We start from the raw sequence: 16,172 nt of genomic DNA, 5'->3' as shown, positions 1-16,172 counted from the left end.
CCGAGGGGTCTCGGCTTTACAACTTTGCCGAGCTGCAACTTGGTCAGGGGCAAACTCGTTTGCTAAATTCTACAAATTTGATACCCTGGCTGAGGAGGACCTTGAGTTCTCTCATTCGGTGCTGCAGAGTCATCCGCACTCTCCCGCCCGTTTGGGAGCTTTGGTATAATCCCCATGGTCCTTTCGGAGTTCCCAGCATCCACTAGGACGTTAGAGAAAATAAGATTTTACTCACCGGTAAATCTATTTCTCGTAGTCCGTAGTGGATGCTGGGCGCCCATCCCAAGTGCGGATTGTCTGCAATAATTGTACATAGTTATTGTTAACTAAAGGGTTATTGTTATGAGCCATCTGTTGAGAGGCTCAGTTATGTTTCATACTGTTAACTGGATATGGTATCACGAGTTATACGGTGTGATTGGTGTGGCTGGTATGAGTCTTACCCGGGATTCAAAATCCTTCCTTATTGTGTCAGCTCTTCCGGGCACAGTATCCTAACTGAGGCTTGGAGGAGGGTCATAGTGGGAGGAGCCAGTTCACACCAGGTAGTCTAAAAGCTTTCTTTTAGTTGTGCCCAGTCTCCTGCGGAGCCGCTATTCCCCATGGTCCTTTCGGAGTTCCCAGCATCCACTACGGACTACGAGAAATAGATTTACCGGTGAGTAAAATCTTATTTTTTAATAACGTTGTGTTTTAAACAAAGTTTGTGTACATTGAGCCATCGGAAAACAAAGGTTTCACTATCTCACTCTCACTCAAAAAAGTCCGTATTTCGGATATTTGGATATGAGATACTCAACCTGTATTGCTGGACAGAACAAAGGTCATCCAAGTGTACTGCAGTGTAAAGTGAAGACATTTGGTACAGTTTGTTTTTTAAAACAATGGGTGACACAATACAGACGTTATTTTATTATGACAGCATAAACAATCTGGCAGCTCCTGCTAATGTTGGCACTTACACGTATACAGTGCAATTCTAATCATTATCCATGGGTTTTTCACAGTTTTAATGTAAAGTGGGGGTATTTGGGGCCCATGTTTTAGTTAACATTTTGCACACTCATTAATTTACTTTGGTGGTCTCCATTCAGAAGGTGCATTTAAGATGCACGATCCATGTCTGAAATTGTTATTTGACCAAGTTGTGTATTGCCTGAGCCTTGTAATACTCACTCCAGTGACTTAGATAGTGTGGGTTCTGAGACAAAATCACTTGCCACCTCTTCTTTTTATTTTTTTTATGCAAATAAATGAGGCTTGGTTTCTAAGAGAACCAAAAAGGTGCCTGTTTTACCTCCCTCTACTGGTTGTGCTTCACTGTCCATTTCACATGTTGTCACATCTACTATGCCCCCATGTAAATCGAAGGCTGTGGCTGGCGCTGCTTAAAAGCTGAATCTTGTCCTTGTATGTAATGAAAATAGTTCATGTATACACACTGTAAGCGCTTATCAAGACTGATCTATGTTCCCACACAATTTGTTCTCGTCTCTTGCAGGAGATGTAGCTGTGAAAATCCTCAAAGTTACAGATCCGACCCCAGAACAGTTCCAAGCCTTTAGAAATGAAGTTGCTGTTCTCAGGTTGGTATTTTAAAATGCTACAGTGACTTGCATTAAACCAGCTCCACTGATGGCAGAATCACTTTGCGTTTAGTATGAGATTCAGATTACTTTGCATAAATCCAGATCTGTTTGTAACAAACTGGTCCCCACCCATGACCTTTTCATGTCCAACTCCTTGCATCTCCTTGCCATTACAGAAACCTGGATTACTCCCACTGACACCACTTCTCCTGCTGGGAGCCTCACATTCTCACTTACACCCTGACCTGGGGGGTCACCAAGTCGGTGGTGTTGGGGCCCTTTTACCCTTTAGCTACTCCTACTAACTCATAATTGTTACTTCCATTCTCTACATTTGAGGTCCATGCTATATGCCTCTTCCAACCTGTTCATCTTCGAGTAGCTGTCATTTACCGCCCACCAGCATTCCCTCTAAATTCCTTGACAACTTTGCCTCCTTAATTCCTCTCTTCTGACATTCCCTCCATTATTTTAGGTGACTTCAACATTTCTTCAACTCCCCATTTCCCCTCTCAGACCACCACCTGCTCCCCTTTAACTTATCTCTCTCCGCTACTCCATCTCTACCTCCTAAGGCTACCATCACTAAACGTAACATTGAGGCTATTGACACCACTTCCCTATCCTCCCTGCTCGACTATACTGTTTCTCTCTTCCCTGAACAAGCCACATCGCTATACAATGCTTCCCTTACTTCTGCTCTTGACTCTGTCGCTCCACCAGCTACTATTCACCCTCACAGCTCAACACCTAAACCCTGGCACACCAAATGCACCAGAAATCTGCAAAACTGCTCACATACTGCTGAGCGACAGTGGAGGATATCACGCTCTAAGGAAGACTTCCTCCATTTCAAACTTATGCTCTCATCCTTCGTTGCTGCCCTTTCCCTCTCTAAACAGTCATACTTCAAGAACCTCATCTCCTATCAGTCTTCAAACCCCCAGCGCCTCTTTGCCACTCTGAACTCCATCCCCTACCCACCCCCACCTCATCTCCTTTCCTCACTCTCTGCTCTTGACTTGGCCACTTACTTCACATCCAAATTGACTCCATATCTCAGGACATCACATCCCACCAAACAATCAGCAACTAGCCACCTCCTTTCCTTTACCACCCCTCCCCATCGCTCTTGCCAACTCAGACACCTTTCTCCCTTACATCTGGTGAGGATGTCATGGCCCTCATCCCCTTTCACCTCACCCTTTGACCCTATCTGTGTTGATACTCAAATCTAACTTTCCTCCCCTGAGCTCTCACCTGCTCTCCTCACTCGTTTATCCAACTGTCTCTCTGCTATCTTTTCTTGTATGTCCCAGCACTTGCGTAAACTTAACATGTCTAAGACTGAGCTGATTATCTTCCCACCCTCCCGCACAACCTCGCCTCCCACAATTTCTTTGTCTATTGCTGGCACGACTATCTCCGCTAGGCCCCAAGTGCGCTGTCATGTAGTAATCCTTGATTCTTCACTTTCCTTCAGATCACACATTCAGCACCTCTCAAAAAAATAAGAATTTACTCACCGGTAATTCTATTTCTCGTAGTCCGTAGTGGATGCTGGGAACTCCGTAAGGACCGTGGGGAATAGCGGCTCCGCAGGAGTCTGGGCACAACTAAAAGAAAGCTTTTAGACTACCTGGTGTGCACTGGCTCCTCCCACTATGACCCTCCTCCAAGCCTCAGTTAGGATACTGTGCCCGGAAGTGCTGACACAATAAGGAAGGATTTTGAATCCCGGGTAAGACTCATACCAGCCACACCAATCACACCGTATAACTCGTGATACCATATCCAGTTAACAGTATGAAATTTAACTGAGCCTCTCAACAGATGGCTCATAACAATAACCCTTTTGTGAACAACAACTATGTACAAGTATTGCAGACAATCCGCACTTGGGACGGGCGCCCAGCATCCACTACGGACTACGAGAAATAGAATTACCGGTGAGTAAATTCTTATTTTCTCTGACGTCCTAGTGGATGCTGGGAACTCCGTAAGGACCATGGGGATTATACCAAAGCTCCCAAACGGGCGGGAGAGTGCGGATGACTCTGCAGCACCGAATGAGAGAACTCAAGGTCCTCCTCAGCCAGGGTATCAAATTTGTAGAATTTTGCAAACGTGTTTGCCCCTGACCAAGTAGCAGCTCGGCAAAGTTGTAAAGCCGAGACCCCTCGGGCAGCCGCCCAAGATGAGCCCACCTTACTTGTAGAATGGGCTTTTACTGATTTGGGATGCGGCAGTCCAGCCGCAGAATGCGCCAGCTGAATTGTGCTACAAATCCAGCGAGCAATAGTCTGCTTAGAAGCAGGAGCACCCAGTTTGTTGGGTGCATACAGGATAAATAGCGAGTCAGTTTTTCTGACTCCAGCCGTCCTGGAAACATCAATTTTCAAGGCCCTGACTACGTCCAGTAACTTGGAATCCTCCAAGTCGCTAGTAGCCGCAGGCACTGCAATAGGTTGGTTCAAGTGAAAAGCAGATACCACCTTAGGGAGAAACTGGGGACGAGTCCTCAATTCTGCCCTATCCATATGGAAAATCAGATAAGGACTTTTAAATGACAAAGCCGCCAATTCTGATACACGCCTGGCCGAAGCCAAGGCCAATAACATGACCACTTTCCACGTGAGATATTTTAGATCCACGGCCTTTAGTGGCTCAAACCAATGTGATTTTAGGAAATTTAACACCACGTTGAGATCCCAGGGTGCCACTGGAGGCACAAAGGGGGGCTGAATATGCAGTACTCCTTTTACAAATGTCTGAACTTCAGGTAGTGAAGCTAGTTCTTTTTGGAAAAAAATCGACAGAGCCGATATCTGTACCTTAATGGAGCCTAATTTTAGGCCAAGTGTCACTCCTGCCTTTAGGAAGTGCAGAAATCGACCCAGCTGAAATTCCTCTGTTGGGGCCTTATTGGCCTCACACCAAGCAACATATTTCCGCCATATGCGGTGATAATGTTTTACAGTTACATCTTTCCTTGCTTTAATCAGCGTAGGAATGACATCCTCCGGAAAGCCCTTTTCCTTTAGGATCCGGCGTTCAACCGCCATGCCGTCAAACGCAGCCGCGGTAAGTCTTGGAACAGACGGGGCCCCTGCTGCAGCAGGTCCTGTCTGAGCGGCAGAGGCCATGGGTCCTCTGAGATCATCTCTTGAAGTTCCGGGTACCAAGCTCTTCTTGGCCAATCCGGAACCACGAGTATTGTCCTTACTCCTCGTTTTCTTATTATTCTCAGTACCTTTGGTATGAGAGGCAGAGGAGGGAAAACATAAACTGACTGGTACACCCACGGTGTCACTAGAGCGCCCACCGCTATCGCCTGAGGGTCCCTTGACCTGGCGCAATATCTCTCCAGTTTTTTGTTTAGGCGGGACGCCATCATGTCCACCTGTGGCCGTTCCCAACGATTTACAATCAGTGTGAAGACTTCTGGATGAAGTCCCCACTCTCCCGGGTGGAGGTCGTGCCTGCTGAGGAAGTCTGCTTCCCAGTTGTCCATTCCCGGAATGAACACTGCTGACAGTGCTAGCACGTGATTTTCCGCCCATCGGAGAATCCTTCTGCCATTGCCGTCCTGCTTCTTGTGCCGCCCTGTCGGTTTACATGGGCGACCGCCGTGATGTTGTCTGACTGGATCAGTACCGGCTGGTGTAGAAGCAGGGGTTTTGCCTGACTTAGGGCATTGTAAATGGCCCTTAGTTCTAGAATATTTATGTGCAAGGAAGTCTCCTGACTCGACCATAGTCCTTGGAAGTTTCTTCCCTGTGTGACTGCCCCCCAGCCTTGAAGGCTGGCATCCGTGGTCACCAGGACCCAGTCCTGTATGCCGAATCTGCGGCCCTCTAGGAGATGAGCACTCTGCAGCCACCACAACAGAGACACCCTGGTTCTTGGAGACAGGGTTATTAGCCGATGCATCTGAAGATGCGATCCGGACAATTGGTCCAACAGGTCCCACTGAAAGATTCTGGCATGGAACCTGCCGAAAGGAATTGCTTCGTAAGAAGCCACCATCTTTCCCAGGACTCGCGTGCAGTGATGCACCGACACCTGTTTTGGTTTCAGGAGGTCTCTGACTAGAGATGACAGCTCCTTGGCTTTCTCCTCCGGGAGAAACACTTTTTTCTGGACTGTGTCCAAAATCATTCCCAGGAACAGTAGACGTGTCGTCGGAACCAGCTGTGACTTTGGAATATTCAGAATCCAACCGTGCTGGTGTAGCACCTCCTGAGATAGTGCTACTCCTACCAACAACTGCTCCCTGGATCTCGCCTTTATTAGGAGATCGTCCAAGTACGGGATAATTAAAACTCCCTTTTTTCGAAGGAGTATCATCATTTCCGCCATTACCTTGGTAAACACCCTCGGTGCCATGGACAGTCCAAACTGCAGCGTCTGGAATTGGTAATGGCAATTTTGTACCGCAAATCTGAGGTACTCCTGGTGAGGATGATAAATGGGGACATGCAGGTAAGCATCCTTGATGTCCAGGGATACCATGTAATCCCCCTCGTCCAGGCTTGCAATAACCGCCCTGAGCGATTCCATCTTGAACTTGAACATTTTTATGTATGTGTTCAAGGATTTCAAATTTAAAATGGGTCTCACCGAACCGTCCGGTTTCGGTACCACAAACAGTGTGGAATAGTAACCCCGTCCTTGTTGAAGTAGGGGCACCTTGACTATCACCTGCTGGGAATACAGCTTGTGAATTGCCTCTAGCACAGCCTCCCTGCCTGAGGGAGTCGTTGGCAAGGCAGATTTGAGGTAACGGCGGGGGGGGGAGACGCCTCGAATTCCAGTTTGTACCCCTGAGATACTACTTGCAAGATCCAGGGATCCACCTGTGAGCGAGCCCACTGATCGCTGAAATTTTTGAGGCGGCCCCCCACCGTACCTGGCTCCGCCTGTGGAGTCCCACCGTCATGCGGCGGACTTGGAAGAAGCGGGGGAGGACTTTTGCTCCTGGGAACCTGCTGTTTGTTGCAGCCTTTTTCCTCTGCCTCTGGACAGAAAGGACCCGCCTTTTCCTCGCCTGTTTCTCTGGGTCCGAAAGGACTGTACTTGATAAAACGGCGCTTTTTTAGGCTGTGAGGGAACCTGGGGTAAAAATGCTGATTTCCCAGCTGTCGCTGTGGAAACTAGGTCTGAGAGACCATCCCCGAATAACTCCTCACCCTTATAAGGCAAAACTTCCATGTGCCTTTTGGAATCTGCATCCCCTGTCCACTGCCGAGTCCATAAGCCTCTCCTAGCAGAAATGGACAATGCACTTATTTTAGATGCCAGCCGGCAGATCTCCCTCTGTGCATCTCTCATGTATAAGACTGAGTCTTTTATATGCTCTATGGTTAGGAGAATAGTGTCCCTGTCTAGGGTGTCAATATTTTCTGACAGGGAATTTGACCATGCAGCGGCAGCACTGCACATCCATGCTGACGCAATAGCTGGTCTAAGTATAATGCCTGAGTGTGTATATACAGACTTCAGGATCGCCTCTTGCTTTCTATCCGCAGGCTCCTTTAGGGCGGCCGTATCCGGAGACGGAAGTGCCACCTTTTTAGACAAACGTGTGAGCGTTTATCCACCCTAGGAGGTGTTTCCCAACGTGCCCTATCCTCTGGCGGGAAAGGGAACCCCATTAGTAATTTTTTAGGGATTACCAATCTTTTATCGGGGAAAGCCCACGCTTCTTCACACACTTCATTTAATTCTTCAGATGGGGGAAAAACTACGGGTAGTTTTTTCTCCCCAAACATAATACCCTTTTTAGTGGTACTTGGGTTTATATCCGAAATGTGTAATACCTCCTTCATTGCCTCAATCATGCAACGAATGGCCCTAGTGGACATTAGATTTGACTCATCGTCGTCGACACTGGTATCCGTATCCGTGTCGACATCTGCGTCTGCCATCTGAGGTAGCGGGCGTTTTAGAGCCCCTGATGGCCTTTGAGACACCTGGGCAGGCACGAGCTGAGAAGCCGGCTGTCCCGCATTTGGCATGTCCTCAAATTTTTTGTGTAAGGAGTCGACACTTGCACGTAATTCCTTCCATAAAACCATCCACTCAGGTGTCTGCCCCGCAGGGGGTGACATCACTTCTATAGGCATCTGCTCCGCCTCCACATAATTTTCCTCATCAAACATGTCGACACAGCCATACCGACACACCGCACACACACCGGGAATGCACTAACAGAGGACAGGACCCCACAGAAGCCCTTTGGGGAGACAGAGAGAGAGTATGCCAGCACACACCAGATCGCTATATAATGCAGGGACTAACTGAATTATGTCCCCTATAGCTGCTATAATATTTACTGCGCCAAAATTTAGTGCCCCCCCTCTCTTTTTTACCCTTTTCTGTAGTGTAGACTGCAGGGGAGAGCCAGGGAGCTTCCTTCCAGCGGAACTGTGAGGGAGAAATGGCACCAGTGTGTTGAGGGAGATAGCTCCGCCCCTTTTTCGCAGACTTTTCACCCGCTTTTTTAAGGATTCTGGCAGGGGTAATTATCACATATATAGCCTCTGGGGCTATATATTGTGATTGTTTTGCCAGCCAAGGTGTTTTTATTGCTGCTCAGGGCGCCCCCCCCCCCCCCCCCCCAGCGCCCTGCACCCTCAGTGACCGGAGTGCGAAGTGTGTATGAGGAGCAATGGCGCACAGCTGCAGTGCTGTGCACTACCTTGGTGAAGACAGAAGTCTTCATGCCGCCGATTTTCCGGACTTCTTCTGGCTCTGTAAGGGGGACGGCGGCGCGGCTCCGGGACCGAACACCAAGGCCAGTTCCATGCGGTCGATCCCTCTGGAGCTAATGGTGTCCAGTAGCCTAAGAAGCCCAAGCTAGCTGCAAGCAGGTAGGTTCGCTTCTTCTCCCCTTAGTCCCTCGTTGCAGTGAGCCTGTTGCCAGCAGGTCTCACTGTAAAATAAAAAACCTAAATTATACTTTCTTTCTAAGAGCTCAGGAGAGCCCCTAGTGTGCATCCAGCTCGGCCGGGCACAAAAATCTAACTGAGGCTTGGAGGAGGGTCATAGTGGGAGGAGCCAGTGCACACCAGGTAGTCTAAAAGCTTTCTTTTAGTTGTGCCCAGACTCCTGCGGAGCCGCTATTCCCCATGGTCCTTACGGAGTTCCCAGCATCCACTAGGACGTCAGAGAAACTGGCATTTCATCTCAAAATATTTCCAGGATCAGACCCTATCTCACCTAGTACGATACTAAAACACTTCTCCACTCACTGGTCATCTCCAGACTGGATTACTGTAATCTTCTGCTATCTGGCACCCCTGACAAATACCTCTCTCCACTCCAATCTATCCTCCATGCTGCTACCCAGCTCATTTTCCTCACCAAACGTACTACATCCACCTTACCTCTTTTACAAGCCCTTCACTGGCTCCCCTTCCCCTTCAGAATAAATTTCAAGCTTCTCACACTCACTTACAAAGCCCTAACCCACTCCTCTCCCATTTACATCTCTGACCTTATCTCCCTTTACATGCCCGCCTGTCCCCTTCGCTCTGCTAATGCATACTGCCTCTCCTGCCTACTGATTACCTCTTCCCACTCCTACCTCTAAGATCTTGCACGTGCTGCTCCCTTTTTCTGGAATTCTCTACCTCTCCCCACTCAGACTCTCCACCTCTCTACAAAACCTCAAACGGGCTCCCAAGACCCACTTCTTCACCAAACCCATCCGTCTCTCATCCTAAGCCCTCTTTGGCCCATGCTCACTTTCTAACCCATCTGTGTCACCCCTATCTGTGTGCCCCTCCACTTTTAATAATGTAAGCTCTCATGATCATGGCCCTCCTCCCTCATGTGCTTTTACTTCTCTTACTTAACCCATCTTCTTCTTTTCAATACTCCCTTTGACAGCACCAAATCCCCCAGTTTCTCCTGCAGGTTCCACAGGATAACATTGGGATATGAGGTAGCGACAGCGGATTGGCACCAAACGATCAAAGCTTTCGGCCTCCCAGAATGCAACGGGCCCATCCCTATATCCCCGCCTCCTTGCTCAGGCAATTCTGTTTTTTGTTTGGTGCGGCAGGAGCCGGACCATGGTCAATGAGCTGCTGGTTTTTAGCAGCCAAAAGCGATTTTATTTTTATAGTCTTACTATATTTTTCTCTTACGTCCTAGTGGATACTGGGGTCTTGTACTTTAATACCGTGGGGTATAGATCAGGTCCACTGGAGCCTGGCACTTTAAAACTTTTAGTGTGTGCTGGATCCTCCCCTTTATGCCCCTCCTACCAGACTCAGTTTAGAAAAATGTGCCCGAGGAGCCGGGTGCACTTCTCTGGAGCTCCAGAGATTTTTTTTTCTTCAAGTTTAATTTAGTTTATTATTTTCAGGTAGCTATGCTTGGCAGACAGACTACCTGCTTCGTGGTACTTAGAGGGGGGACTGAACCAACCTCCTGAGGGTTAATGGTTCGTAATCCCAGCTGACAAAGGACACTGAGCTCCTGAGGTACTGATCACACATCGTTAGTATGTGCGGCCACTCCAGCAGCTAGCCGCCACCTTCTAACAGATGCCGAAGATACAGGTGCAGTGAGTGTTACACCGGGGTCCCGGTTAGCGGGTCCCCGGTGCAGTTTTGGCGGCAGGTCGCGTGGCGGTCACAGGCCCTGAGCTGCGGTGCCTGCCGCGGATGAACTGGCAAAGGGCAGACTGCTCACTGTCACAGAAAGACTTTGGGAGTACTGTATATATCTATTTTGACATAGCCAGTATAATCTATTAACAGGGACCGCACGCCATTACAGGGGGTGGGGCTTCCCTGAGCGGGACCTGAGGCGGGAAGGTGCCATTTTCCTGCTGCTGCTGCAGATCAAGCTGCACACAGCGCTGCTCCTCCAGAGACCCACGCTGCTACAGGACTCTGTACTGGTACCAGGGGGTCCTAGACGGGGGAGCACACTAGCGATAGCACCGCTGCACTCCTATCAGGTCATACTTAGTTACTCTTATACTGCTGTGTTTCTGGGTGCTGGTGTCCGCTCCTGAAGTGTCCTTCCTGGGGCTCTCTAGGGTCTGTGTGGAGGTGTTTAGTCAGTGGGCTGCGCTGTTTTACAGGGTGAAGGATGTCTGTAGACATGGTTATGTGCACTGCCTGTAATTCATCCCCATCTTCAGCGGGGTCACTCATGTGTGAACAATGTTCCTTGTCTCCACAAGGACACAGTTCACAAGCACCTGCCTGGCTGGACAGCTTTACCTGCATGATCCAGCATGTTAATTCAGATTTAGTTGCGGCTAAAAGGGAGGGACAGGTGTTGAAGCATTCTATTGATTCTGTGGCCAAGACAGCAGATACAAAGAAGGCTTCTCAGCCCCATCTAGTGGTTTCACAAAAACGATCACTGCCACAGGTACTCCAGTCTGATTCTGATCAGCCTTATGTAGATAATGATGATGATATGGATGAGGACAGCTCTCTGTCCCCAGGGTTTTGAAAACCTCATCTTTGCTGTGAGAGAGGCCCTTCACATACCGGATCAGAGTCAGAGCCAGATGAGTTGTATTTTAACTACTTTTCCCTTTCCCGCTGAGTACACAGGAAGGTATGGGAAAACCCGTCCGTCGATAGGTCTTGTGTCCAGACTGTCTAAGAAATTGGTACTGCCGGTGCCAGGGGCTATATCCCTAAAAGAGCCAGCTGACCATAAGATTGAGACCACACTCAAGGCAGTATATACGGTGGCAGGCACTGCTCAACGCCTCACAATTGTTTGTGGGTGGATTTCCAGGGCAATAGTCAATTAGTCTGATAACATCATCAACGGTTTGGACTCTTTGCCCCGAGATGAGGTAGTTACTCTGCTGCAACATATACAGGATGCTGCAAATTTTATGAGCGTGGCTATTAAGGAGTTGTGTAAGATTAATGGCCGCACTACTGCTATGGCTGTTTCGGTGCGTAGAGCTCTGTAGTTGCGTCAGTGGTCGGCAGACGCTGATTCCAAAAAGGGTGTAGAAAATCTTCCTTTTACAGGTGATGCTTTGTTTGGTGACTAACTTAATAAATGGATTTCCCAAGCAACGGCAGGTAAGTCTACTTATCTGCAGTCAGCTGCGCCGCCTGCTAGTCGTCCTTACACCCTCCTTGCAGTCCTTTCGTGTGGCAAGGTTCAGAGGCAGGGGCCGAGGAGTCTCAACCACTTTCAGAGGATCTCGTGGTAAGATCCGTAAACCTGCACCTGCTGTCTCCCTGGACCAGACCACCGGATCCCTTGCCGCAAAGCCTTCCGCGTGACGGTTGGCCCCAACGACAAGGCGACTTTCAGGTAGGTGCTCGCCTTCAACACTTCGTCCACGTGTGGGTGGAGTCATGCCGGGATCCTTGGGTGAGAGACCCCATTTCCCAAGGATACCAGCTGGAATTTCAAGCACTCCCTCCTCTCAGGTTTTTTCAAACTTTTGCAGACAGGTGTGGTAGGTCCTGTACCTCCTCCGTTACGCAACAGGGGTTTTTACTCCAGTATTTTTGTCGTTTCCAAACTAGACTGTTCGATGCACCCCATCTTGAACCTGAAGTCTCTAAACCCGTATCTGCGGTGTTAAATTCAAGATGGAATCCCTGTGGGCGATGGTGTCCGCTCTGGAGGAGGGGGAGTTCCTGGTGTCTCTGTACGTCAAGGATACTTACCTACACATTCCCATGTGGCCACCACATCAGGCTTACCTCAGGTTCGCCATATTGGAAGACCATTTCCAGTTCCAGGCTTTACCCTTTCGATTATCCACAGCTCCGAGGGTCTTCACCAAAGTTATGGCAGAGATGATGCTGCAACTGCGCATGATGGGAGTGAACATAGTCCCAATACTTGGACGATATCCTATCAAAGGCTGTGTCCAGGGAGAGTGTCTGCTGCATAACATCAATCTGACGACTCGCCTAGTTATGGATCATAAGTGGATCCTACATTTTCAGAAATCTCACCTGGAACCGACCCAGCATCTTCAGTTCCTGGGAATGATACTGGATACAGTGCCTCAAAAGGTGTTTCTCCCGATGGACAAGGCCTTGACTATCCAGGCTATGGTTCGCTCTGTACTCGGTCCTCGCAAGGTATCCATTCATCTTTGCATCCGATTACTGGGCAAGATGGTAGCTGCTTACGAGGCAATCCAATACGGCAGATTTCATGCCCGACCCTTTCAGCTGGATCTGCTGGAGAAATGGTTGGGGTCTCATCTTCACATGCATCAGGAAGTGACATTATCTCAGAGAGCCTGGATCTCTCTATTATGGTGGCTGCAAGTTCCTCACCTGGTAGGGGGCAGGAGTTTCAATATCCACTCTTGGATTCTTCTGACGACGGATGCCAGCCTCCGACGCTGGGGGGGCTGTGACCCAAGGGGCCCAGTTCCAGGAGATATGGTCGAGACAGGAATCGGCTCTGCCGATAAACATCCTGGAGCTCAGTTCAATTTACAATGCTCTTCTGCAGGCTTCTCATCTCCTGAAGGATCAGGTGATCCAGGTTCATTCGAACAACGCCACGGCGGTGGCGTACATAAACCGAAAAGGGGGAACAAAAAGCAGAGCGGCTATGCGAGAGGTCTCAAAAATCCTTCTCTGGGTGGAGGACAACGCAAGGGCCATCTCAGCCATATTCATTCCAGAAGTTGACAACTGGGAAGCGGACTTCCTCAGCAGGCATGACCTCCATCCTGGGAAATGGGGCCTACATCCCCAGGTGTTTGAACAGTTAATTCACCGGTGGGGCTGTCCGCAGATCGATCTGATGGCTTCTATACTCAACAAGAAGCTACGCCATTACTGTTCCAGGATGAGGTATCCGTAGGCTGTAGCAGTGGATGCGCTGATGACACTGTGGATGTACCAGTTTGTGTACCTGTTCCCTCCACTACCGCTGATCCCAAGGGCACTAAAAAGGCTGAGAAGGGAAAGCGTTCAGGCAGTTCTAATTGCCCTGGATTGGCCTCGACGGGCGTGGTACTCGGACCTTCTGACCTTGTCTCTGGAGGATCCCTGGCCTCTGCTGCTCCATGCCGATCTTCTGCAGCAAGGTCCGTTCGTCTATCCAGACTTACAGCGGCTATGTTTGATGGCTTGGAAAGTGTTTCCTGGTGTGAAAGTAGAAGAGTGTCTCCCGTGGAATTTAGAATTAGTCGCTTTCTACTTTTCCTACAAGCGGTAGTGGATATGGGCCTGCGTTTAGGCTCAATCAAAGTCCAGATTTCGGCGTGCTCTATTTTCTTCCAGAAACAGCTTGCCATGTTACCAGAAGTACAGACTTTCCTTAACCACTTAACTAACGATTTTTCCATTCAAAAGCGTTAACGACATTGTTTTTTAAAATTTATTAAATTTAATAAAGTTGAAAAAGTATTTTTGAAAAATATTTAAACATTATATTATGCACATCTGCAGAACGGATATCCTCGTCAAAAACGGGGGGACAGGGTGGGACGGCGCAGTTGCATGAAATCTGACCATGCCAGTTAAGTGGTTAAGGGTGTTCTTCATATGCAACCACCTTTTATTCCTCCCACGGCTCCGTGGGATCTCAATGTAGTTTTGTCCTTTCTCCATTCGGACTGGTTTGAAACCTTACATACTGTAGGGTGGAGTTAAAGTTTCTAACCTGGAAGACGGTGATGTTATTAGCATTGGTGTCTGCCAGACGTGTCTCTGAATTATGGGCCTTTTCCTGTAAGAGCCCTTATTTGATTTTTCACGCAGACTGGGCGGAACTCAGGACCCGCCCTCAGTTTTTGCCTAAAGTGGTGTCAGCTTTTCATGTGAATCAACCTATTGTGGTTCCAGTGTTGTCTGACTCTTCCGTTGGTCCTGAGTCCTTGGATGTGGTCAGGGCTCTGAAGATTTATGTCAAAAGGACGGCACGTCATCGGAAATCTGACTCGCTGTTTGTCCTTTTATGATGCCACCAAGATTGGTCGGCCAGCTTCTAAGCAATCTATTGCTCGTTTGCTCCGGTTGACCATTCAACAGGCCTATCTTTTGGCGGCTCTGCCCTTGCTGACATCTATTCAGGCCCACTCGACGAGGTAGGTGGGGTCTTCCTGGGTGGCTGCCCAGAGTGTATCAGCCCTACAGTTGTGCCGAGCTGCAACTTGGTCTGGTTCGAATACGTTTGTTAAATTTTATAGGTTCGTTACCTTGGCCAAGTATGACCGTCAGTTTGGTCAGGCGGTTTTACAGGGGTCTCAGCACTCTCCCACCCATTTGGGAGCTTTGGGACTTCCCTCATGGTACTAAAGTACAAGACCCCAGTATCCACTAGGACGTAAGAGAAAATAGGAATTTAAAACCTACCGGTAATTCCTTATCTCCTAGTCCGTAGTGGATACTGGGCGCCCGCCTCAGTGCTTCGTTCCTGCTTACCTGTGTAAGTATTTGGTTGGACTGACGTTGCGGTCCCATTCACCGCTGTTGTATTGTTTCTTCTCTCATATCATGTCCATCTCCTCGGGCACAGTTTTCCTAGACTGAGTCTGGTAGGAGGGACATAGAGGGGAGTAGCCAGCACCCACATGCACACACTAAAGGTTTTTAAAGTGCCCGGCTCCAGTGGACCCGATCTATACCCCATGGTACTAAAGTACAAAACCCCAGTATCCACTACAGACTAGGAGAAAAGGAATTACTGGTAGATATTAAATTCCTATATTTGAGCGATCTACGTAGATCGTAACAGTATTATCAGAAAATAGGATTTTAATACCTACCGGTAAATCCTTTTCTCTTAGTCCGTAGAGGATGCTGGGGATGCTTCAAGAACCATGGGGTATAGACGGGATCCGCAGGAGACATGGGCACACTATAAGACTTTGAATGGGTGTGAACTGGCTTCTCCCTCTATGCCCCTCCTCCAGACTCCAGTTATAGGAACTGTGCCCAGGGAGACGGATATTTAGAGGAAAAGGATTTATTTAATTATTTTAAACTAAGGTGAGATGCATACCAGCTCACACCACCAACACGCCGTACAAAATGGCATTCAATAACAACGCATGCAACGGCATGACCAACAGCAGTCACAGATTTGACTGAACTCAACGCAACATGAGCGTAACTATAACCAAACTGCAGATACAGCCCGCAATGGGACGGGCGCCCAGCATCCTCTACGGACTAAGAGAAAAGGATTTACCGGTAGGTATTAAAATCCTATTTTCTCATACGTTCTAGAGGATGCTGGGGATGCTTCAAGAACCATGGGGTTTATACCAAAGCTCTAGAACGGGCGGGAGAGTGCGGATGACTCTGCAGCACCGATTGACCAAACAAGAGGTCCTCCTCAGCCAGGGTATCAAACTTGTAAAACTTCGCAAAGGTGTTTGATCCCGACCAAGTAGCAGCTCGGCAAAGTTGTAACGCCGAGACTCCCCAGGATGAGCCCACCTTTCTGGTAGAATGGGCTTTCACCGATTTTGGTAATGGCAATCCTGCCGTAGAATGAGCCTGCTGAATCGTATTACAGATCCAGCGCGCAATAGTCTGCTTAGAAGCAGGAGCCCCAAGCTTGTTGGGAGCCCACAGGACAAACAGAGCCTCTGTTTTC

At 48.7% G+C, this 16,172-nt stretch overlaps 1 protein-coding gene across 8 annotated transcripts in view; it reads left to right on the top strand.

Annotated features, from left to right (window-relative positions):
* Positions 1-16,172, top strand: part of RAF1 (Raf-1 proto-oncogene, serine/threonine kinase) — a 318,071-nt gene that overhangs the window by 255,466 nt on the left and 46,433 nt on the right. For all 8 annotated transcript variants that reach the window (XM_063940787.1, XM_063940785.1, XM_063940786.1 and 5 more), the window contains one exon: positions 1,502-1,586. In XM_063940787.1, the coding sequence (XP_063796857.1) occupies positions 1,502-1,586 (85 nt within the window). The remainder of the gene's footprint in view (positions 1-1,501; positions 1,587-16,172) is intronic.

Source organism: Pseudophryne corroboree, chromosome 9 (assembly GCF_028390025.1).
Source record: "Pseudophryne corroboree isolate aPseCor3 chromosome 9, aPseCor3.hap2, whole genome shotgun sequence".
In the NCBI taxonomy this organism is placed as follows: Eukaryota; Metazoa; Chordata; class Amphibia; order Anura; family Myobatrachidae; genus Pseudophryne; species Pseudophryne corroboree.
The sequence above is the reverse complement of the archived record's forward strand: the minus strand, read 5'-3'. Positions and strand labels throughout refer to the sequence as shown.